This window comes from Octopus bimaculoides, chromosome 13, assembly GCF_001194135.2.
Source record: "Octopus bimaculoides isolate UCB-OBI-ISO-001 chromosome 13, ASM119413v2, whole genome shotgun sequence".
Taxonomy (NCBI): Eukaryota; Metazoa; Mollusca; class Cephalopoda; order Octopoda; family Octopodidae; genus Octopus; species Octopus bimaculoides.
Genome location: NC_068993.1, coordinates 46,813,667 through 46,822,567, shown reverse-complemented (window position 1 = coordinate 46,822,567; position 8,901 = coordinate 46,813,667). Strand labels below are relative to the sequence as shown.

The 8,901-nt window shown below is 39.5% G+C and overlaps 1 protein-coding gene across 7 annotated transcripts in view; it reads right to left on the bottom strand.

Annotated features, from left to right (window-relative positions):
- LOC106869699 (E3 ubiquitin-protein ligase MYCBP2) overlaps window positions 1-8,901 on the bottom strand; it is a 145,882-nt gene that overhangs the window by 22,987 nt on the left and 113,994 nt on the right. For all 7 annotated transcript variants that reach the window (XM_052972468.1, XM_052972462.1, XM_052972464.1 and 4 more), the window contains 6 exons: window positions 6,559-8,206; window positions 4,845-5,040; window positions 3,566-3,783; window positions 2,796-2,960; window positions 1,950-2,090; window positions 48-194 (listed from right to left, as the gene is read on the bottom strand). In XM_052972468.1, the coding sequence (XP_052828428.1) occupies window positions 48-194; window positions 1,950-2,090; window positions 2,796-2,960; window positions 3,566-3,783; window positions 4,845-5,040; window positions 6,559-8,206 (2,515 nt within the window). The remainder of the gene's footprint in view (window positions 1-47; window positions 195-1,949; window positions 2,091-2,795; window positions 2,961-3,565; window positions 3,784-4,844; window positions 5,041-6,558; window positions 8,207-8,901) is intronic.

Here is an 8,901-nt window from a genome sequence, read left to right as displayed (position 1 = left end):
TCCTGCTACTGGAAATTAATAAAAGAAAAATTTTTTAAAGTTCAAACCTGAGCGTTTTCAGTGTTGTTATCTTCTGTGTCTTCGTCGTCAGACTTAACCAAAATCCTACTAATGTTACTGAAAACATGACTCTCGTGTAGAAACTGGTGGTCAGCCTGAGTGAAACGCAGACAGTAGCAGCGTACTGCCATTTGCTGGAGAGGACACAAAACATAGAAGACAGTGACAATAACAGTGGTGATAATGACGATGATGATGATGACGATGATGAGCAAAGAATACAGAAAAGTAAAATGCTATTATTGTTAGATTGGGTGAATTGTAAAAGTGTTGGGGAGGGGGGGAATATGCTGTGGCAGTCCTTCCAGTTTTTTTATGTTCCAAGTTCAAATCCTGCCAAGGCCAATTTTGCCTTTCCTTCTTTCAGGGATCAAAATCAGGACCTTGTGATTGAGGAGAGAAACTGCTTGAACATGAGGCTAAGATACATACACACAAACATCTTTCACTAGACAACCTTACCTTCTCCAAAGAATAAAACAGTGGTTCCCAAAGTGGGTGGTACTGTCCCCTGAAGGTGGTGGAAAGTTCCAAGGGGGCACTGAAATGGGGCAATAGTGAGGCAGCAATTCATGTCAAAAGGGGAACAATAGTGGGGAAGCGATACATGTAAAAAAGTGGGGCAATAATGGGGTAGCGATTCATGTAAAAACAACAAAATAATGGGTTCATTAGGTTACATCTTATTTGTAAAATACAGTTGCGCTGAATTTGCTTCAGAAAGAGGTCTATGTCAGTGATGGTTAGTTTGGGTGGGGGCACTAGGAATGTGGCCTGGGTATCAAGGGGGCAGCAGCCCAAAACAGTTTGGGAACCACTAGAATAAAAGATACACATACTCAGCACTCTGGATATTAATGAAATCGAAGGCAGATATTATCAACAGAGAGAAGGAAAGAGAGGCTGATGGATGGAGGAAAAAGCTGCCCCCCCCCCCACCACTGCTGTCAATGTTGTCAGGGCAGAGTGGTACAAAGAAAATGAAAACCGGTAACGAGTAAGAAGGATGGTGATTATGATAATGGTAGATGTAGCTGTGTGGTTAAAAAGCTTGCTTTGTAACCATGCAAGTCTTCTGAGTTGAGTCCTAGAGTGAGGAACCTTAGGCAAGTGTCTTCTGCTATCATCCCAAGTCAAACAGTCCTTTGCACATGTATTTGGTACCTGGAAGGTGAAAGAAGCCCATCGCATGTGTGTGTATGGAAGTGGGTATTGCCTTGCTTAGAAAAGAGTGAGAATTGGCATCCAACCACAGAAAAATCTGCCACGTTAAATTCTATTTGAATATACAAGCATGGAAAAGTGGGCATTAAATGATGATAATAATTTAGATGATGGTAAGACCAGAATAATAGTAACAATTGTCAGAAGCGGGCACAAGAAGCTGATGGAACTATGGAGGGCTAATGGTATTTAAGCCAAGGGATCAAAGCAGAAGTTTAACTATATATATGCACGTATATATAGGCGCAGGAGTGGCTGTGTGGTAAGTAGCTTGCTTACCAGCCACATGGTTCCGGGTTCAGTCCCACTGTGTGGCACCTTGGGCAAGTGTCTTCTACTATAGCCTTGGGCCCACCAAAGCCTTGTGAGTGGATTTGGTAGACGGAAACTGAAAGAAGCCCGTTGTATATATGTATATATATATATATATGTATGTGTGTTTGTCCCCCCACCATCGCTTGACAACCGATGCTGATGAGTTTACGTCCACGTAACTTAGCAGTTTGGCAAAAAGAAACCGATAGAATAAGTATTAGGCTTACAAAGAATAAGTCCTGGGGTCGATTTGCTCAACTAAAGGCGGTGCTCCAGCATGGCTGCAGTCAAATGACTGAAACAAGTAAAAGAGTGTGTATGTATGTTTGTAATGTTAGTGCACAACTTACCTGGAGACTAGTGCCAAGAGGAAGATGCATCATAACATCGGCAACTGTCTGCAAAAGGGTATGGAAGGTGACAGGTAATGGGTGGACTGCTGCTCCAGCTATTGCAACATCAGCAAGAGGATGATCGCAAAGAGGAACATCCTGAGAAAAAAATAAAGAATACATTTTGTTTTTAATTATTGAACAAAAAAAAATTTACTATAAAGAAAACAAAAAGAAAAGAAATAAACTAACAAAAGATGTACAGCCTAACAAGTGATTTGATCCCAGACCATGTGTTGTAACTGAAACAAGTGAGTCGTGAAAAAACCATTTTAGCATTTCAAAAACTCAAACTGAACTACTTTGGTTAATGAACAACTATTATCATCTGTACTTGTGACATAGGCCATTGAGATATTTCAACAAGCAAAAGATCAATCTGACTAAAACCCAGACCAGAGATAATCATGCCTCATCATTGGTCAGGAAATCTGGCATGGAAAAATTACATTGGTTTGGGCAAATCACCCAACAAGGTTGATTGAAAAACACTAAAATAAAAAAAATTTTAACATTAAATAAAATCTGGTTCTGTTTAATTCCCTTTTCATTTATTTCTTGGTGTCAAAGTTTACAATGCATCACTGCAAACTGATCACCGAAACAGTTAGTTCCACTGCAACTGTTTGAAACTTAGTTTCAAATTGCACTGGTTCATTGCACAATGACAGTCAGCTAGGACACAGACAAGATTAAGGGTTTTAAGAATTAAAGGGGTTTCAGTGAAACAATGGTGCAGGGATGATTAGTAAAACAAAAGGAGGGAGCAGGAATTTGAGAGCAGGTGGGAAAGAATTAGTTAACCTCTTGGTCTTTTCGTTCTTTCTTCTCTTTCACTTGCTGCTCAGCTTCTTCCTCCTCCTCTTCCTCGTCATCATCATATGTCGGCGACAATGAAGACACAAAAAACCAGAGCAGGTCGTGGATGCAAGTTGCTTGGGTGACGGTCCTCACTAACCAGTTTAAACCCTGCAAAAGGGGGGAAGAAAACCACAAATTATTATTTATTGGAATTTATTCAATAAGAAATTCAGAAGTTTAAAAGAAATTGTCTCCGTTTCAGGGATACTGCTACAGAATTAAAAGAGTTTGAAAACACAGAGAAAAAAAAAAATTAGAGAAATAAAAGAAATAAAGGAGAAAAAGATACAAAAAGAAAACACAGGGACAAAGATAAAGAGAGATGAAAAAGGGTATGTATCACCACATAATTAAAATAATCTAATCTAATACTCTAAAATAATCTAATGTCTTTCTACAAGAATGCATAGTAGTAGTTAACTCACACTATACTACCAGCATTTCTGTCAACAATTACATTAACCATCTCTACTGAGTCCGACTTTTAATGGAAAAAAGTAAAACTATTAATTAACTTACACTACAGAACCAACTCTTTCTGCTATCATCTTCCTCTGAAAGAGTACTACAGTACTCAGAAGAACAGCTTATTTGTTTATTTGTCATTCAAACTGAATATCACACAGATAGAAGGAGAGAGAGCAAAAGAGAGGAGACAGAGAAACGGAAAGGAAGCAGATAGATAGAAAGATAGAGACTCCTGTAGATCTTACCTGCATTGCAAACACTCTACAGATAGCTTTCCTCAATGCATGTCTCATGGCAATCTGCAGATTATCCAAGTCATGACGCTGAACTACAAACGCCATCACAGGACGGTTTAAGGTTTTCTCATTGTGGCCGTTGTCCCGAGAATTCTTTGATTTGTCAACAAGGCTGATCAACCGACTCATTGCTGCTGAAGGGTTTTTCAATAATGACATTCCACCGTCTGAAATAACAAAAATATTGACAACAATAATGGTGGTGTCGATACTTAAAATTTACAACTTGCGACCATATGAAGAGTGTAACAGAATTGTTTTGGGGTGGTGCTTAGCACTACATTGATAGGGCGGAGTGTTGTTGTTCAACCTCATGTCAGCCCTGATCAGACAGGCAGATACACAATCAAAGAGTGTTTTAGATGTGGTGTCTCATTGCTTTACATTGATTCCTTACTAAGAATACACACATACACACACACATATATAAATATATATAATTGTAAGATTCAAGGATCAAGGTGTTGGAAGTTTACAAGCATTGAGCAGTTTGTGGTACGCATAAAAAACAATGCTCAGGAACAATAATAATTTATTGACATCGGAAGCTGTAGGCCTTTGTCATATCAAACTTCGATAAGCTGGAAAAATTTATGTATAGCTCATGGTTAGCAACTAGCTAGGAAACTAGCTATGTAGCGTAGATTGTTCTACTCTCTCAGCTTGGATATATATATATATATATAATGAATAAAAAGATTTAAATGGTACAACAATGCACTAAAATACAAAAAATGGACTATATACCTGTTGTAATTTAGTTATCTATAGTCCGATGATATTTCGGAATACAATTCCATCTTCAGATATTCTTATAACTAAATTACAACAGGTATATATAACTAAATTACAACAGGTATATATAACTAAATTACAACAGGTATATATAACTAAATTACAACAGGTATATATAACTAAATTACAACAGGTATATATAACTAAATTACAACAGGTATATATAACTAAATTACAACAGGTATATATAACTAAATTACAACAGGTATATAGTCCATTTTTTGTATTATAGTGCATTGTTGTACCATTCAAAACTTTTTATTCTTTACAAACAATACACAATGCTTCAAGCGAACTACAATACTCTCATATATATATATATATATATATATATATATATATATGTGCCAACCAACAAATACACACACAAACACACACAAATATATGAGAGGGAGAGTAAGAAATAGACAGATCAACGTGTATGGACACTCACCTGAGACACCACCACTATTGTTTCTCCGTCTCATCACGACTCGGTTGAAGTGTTTGTCCCCTTGGTCAAGTAGACAACTGTCCACCTCAGAGATACTGCGTTGAAACAGCGTCGTCTTCTGGTCTTGTTCAGCCTCAGGACTGGTGCCGGCACTCTTTGGTAATGGTTTGCTTTCATGTGTGTGCCTCAGTGGGTCCTGTCATAGAGAGGGGCAGAGGAAAGAGCAGGTAAGAAAATCATAAGGGTTACCATTATAATTATTATGGAGAGAGAGAGAGAGAGAGAGAGAGAGAGAGAGAGAGAGAGAGAGAGAGATCACCATACTTAAAATGACTCTACATATGGCTGTAGGTTGCTGGCAAGGATAGGAGACATTTTGGCACAGGCATTTTGACGCAGCCGTTTTGGCACCAACTATTTGGAACCACTGATTCAATGCTGAATTATTTGACATCAGATGATTTAATGCTTCTCTTCCCAACCTGTCTTTCTGTCTGTCTCTCTCTCTCTCTCACTCCCCTCCCTTCTGTTTATATGTGTAAGCATATTTCTCTTTACGTATCTGAAGAGTGGGAATGTGTTTCTATCAATCACATTCAATTAATATATTATAGCGTCTTTCTTTCACACTTTCTATCTATATGTGCATACTTCTGTAACCAAGTATTTGTGTGTATGTGTGAATGTGCACATCTCCAGTGCCAAAAAGTACTGTTATCGAAAGAGGCTGAATGTCCAGTGAGCCATGCCAAATTGATAGTGCACCCAATTGTTTTATTCCAATAGCTGAAGAAGCAATCAAAGAAAAACGGCCAGAATTGGCAAATCATAAAGGAATGATGTTCCACCTTAACAATGCTAGACCACACATGTCTTTGCTAACTCATGAAAAATTATTGGAGCTTGGTCAGGAAGTGATGTCACATGCACCATATGACCTTGTACCATAAGATTACCATTTATTTAAAGTTTGCAAAATTTTTTGAATAGTAAAACTTTCAACAATGATGTTGACCTGAAATCGCACTAGCTTCAGTTTTTGGCTGATAAGGACCAGAAGTTCTATGAGCACGGAATCATGAAGTTGCCAGAAAGATGGCAAAAGGTCATTGAACAAAATGGAAATATATATAATTGATTAAAGTTCATGCTTTGTATGACAAAAATTACTTTTATTTCATACTAAAAAAACAACCAAAATTACTTTCTTGCCAACTCTCTCTCTCTCTCTCTCTCTCATATACATATACACACACACAAACACACACATTATTATCATTATTTAAAACAAATTACTAAACTGGAATCAGTAAGTAGAGCCTGAATGACCTAAGTCTATGTAAGAAGTCTGCAAAACTAAGTCACATGGAGCCAAATCAAACTATTTTTTAGAATAATAATATATATAATACCTAGTAAATATGTTGAGTACCTTTTTCTTTTGTTTTGTCCATTCACTCGTGTGTGTGTGTGTGTGTATAAAGTCTGAAACTACACATACAGACAAGTATACATGCACACACAAATTTTAATATAGATATATATACACGAGCACATACAGACACACATGAACACACAGGTACAAAAACATACACACAGAAGAACAAGCACACACATGTAGACACACAAACATACAATACATTCACTAAAAGATTTGCCCTTCATTTCTCAAGGGTCATCATAGAAGCAGAGTGAATGTAAAGAACATACTAACCTGAGGGCTTGGAGGTGATATGTTTGAAGGAGGTCGAAGTTCCTGGCTGAGGGAGCCAGATCTGGCTAAAGGACTGTGACGTGGTTCAGTAGGTAACCGAGGGCGATAGCGCTGCTGTTTCTGAGCCAAACTCAATGACCCTGAACGCACGAACACTCGTTCCTCTGTGTCAAAGAATATGTCCTCGGCGAATGCAGAGTCAGAAGCCTGAGCACCTTGCTGTGTCAAATATTGGAATGGCGCCATGGGGAAAGGGTTGAGGTCAGTGCCAATGTCTTCACTGACACTCGGTAGGAACATATCCAAACGATTAAGGCTATTTGGAGTTCTTTTGTGACTGTGCGAGGGAAGACTGATTCCAGCGGCGCTTGCCAAATCCAACAGAAACATTGCATTGTTTTTAAGAATTATATGAGATTCCATAGGAATCAAGTTCGACTGCTGCTTGTTGGCGAAGATTTTTTTCTTATACTTTCGTGATTTCTCTTTGTCTTTCTGTGCTTGTCGACGTTCACGCAAGTACTTATCCCTGCACCGATCACAGATCAGGTACCAACTGCTGCCTCCGAAGCCCCCTTCTCCACAGTTACCGGCCCATCCACCACAGAAGTTGCCACCACTATTGTAGCCCTTGCCTCCAGCATATCGGCCGCAGCCAGGATGCGAGCGGCGCATATGGTAGGTGACAGGATGCGGATACATAACACCACACAGTTCGCACATTGTCTCGCGCTCAGCACCAGCTGTGCCGGCAAACAGTACACCCGCTGCTTCTCCAAACAAGTTACCCCGCACAATTGGCTTCAGGTCACGTTTTTTCTTTGTTCGTTTCTCTTTTGTTTTTTCCTTCTCCTTCTTCTCGACTTTCTTTGTCTTCATGCTTAGTGCAGGACTTGGGTAGATCATGTCCTTTGATATCACATTGAGCATTGTTGATGCCAGTTCCTCCCAGAATCCCACCAAATGATACAATGTTGCTGGAAGTTTTGCATCCTCTCGCTCATAAGTACCATTCTCAGAATGGATCAAAAGAGGGTCTTCCTGGTAATTCACACTACCCTCAGATTTGTGCCGTCCAAGGATTGGTTTCGGTTGTTTCAAAGGATCTATTTTCACAGAATCTATCTTAACCTGGTCCAACTTGCCTGAGTCGGTCTGCAGAGTGCCTAATCGGACACTGTCCTGTCTATTGACATCAGAATCTGAATCAACACTATCCTGGTGTTCAATGAAGAACCTAACACGAGTCTCGTTCAAATTGTCTCCCTTCTTGGACGGTTCCTTTTTGATTTCTTTCGACGATTCAGCTGGCTGACGGACTTTCGTTTTCTCTGACTTTTTGTCATCAACTTGAGACATTTCTTTAGATAAATTTGGATGAAATTTCAAAAAAGATGCACAGGCCATTGCATCATGCACGATTCCTTCGTGCCACAGAAAAGCGGCGTAGACAGCACGGAGACATTCGGCAACAGACGGTGAGAGAGCTTCCTTCACCGGCTCACGGGTCCTCTCAAAGATCATGGTGGCTGAACCAGAGCGACTCCTATTGATCGGAGTGGTCTCCCTTGGTGATGGTGATGCTGCTCGTTCTCGTTTGTTTCTCAACTGTCGACCCCTGTCTTTGCGAATAGCTTTTGGAGATAACCTGTAGTAAAGGGAGTAAAAGAAAATACAATAATATCTTGTACTGTCAATAAATGAAAAATCATGAATACATATGAAAAGGAAATCAACAATAATAATAGTTATACCAACAACAAAAATACATTAGTTACAATTGCGTAACTATGATGACTAAGGCAGTGGTATTAATGATGATGGGCAAAAGAGTACAACAGGGGTCGCCACCACTTCCCCTGCCAGAGCCTTGTGGAGCTTTAGGTGTTTTCGCTCAATAAACACACACAACGCCCGGTCTGGGAATCGAAACCGCAATCCTCCGACCACAAGTCCGCTGCCCTAACCACTGGGCCATTGTGCCCCCACTCTTTTGCCCAACTTTTTTTGTACTCTTTTGCTCAACTTTCTCTCTCTCTTTCTTCCTGTTTCTTGAGTAACGCTGCAATGGACTGGCGTCCCGTCCAGCTAGGGGGTGGGAGGACACATACGCCATAGAAACTGGGAACCCAGGACCATGAGCCTGGCTAGGATTTAAAAGGGTGCATAATAATAATAATAATGATAATAATAAAAAAATTAATGATGATGATTATGATGACAATAATGATGATAATGATGTTCATGATGGTGATGATGATGATGATGGTAGTGGTGGTGGTGGTGGTGGTGGAACTGGCAATGTTTCTGACAATGAGGAGGGGAATGTTCTTGAAAAAAACA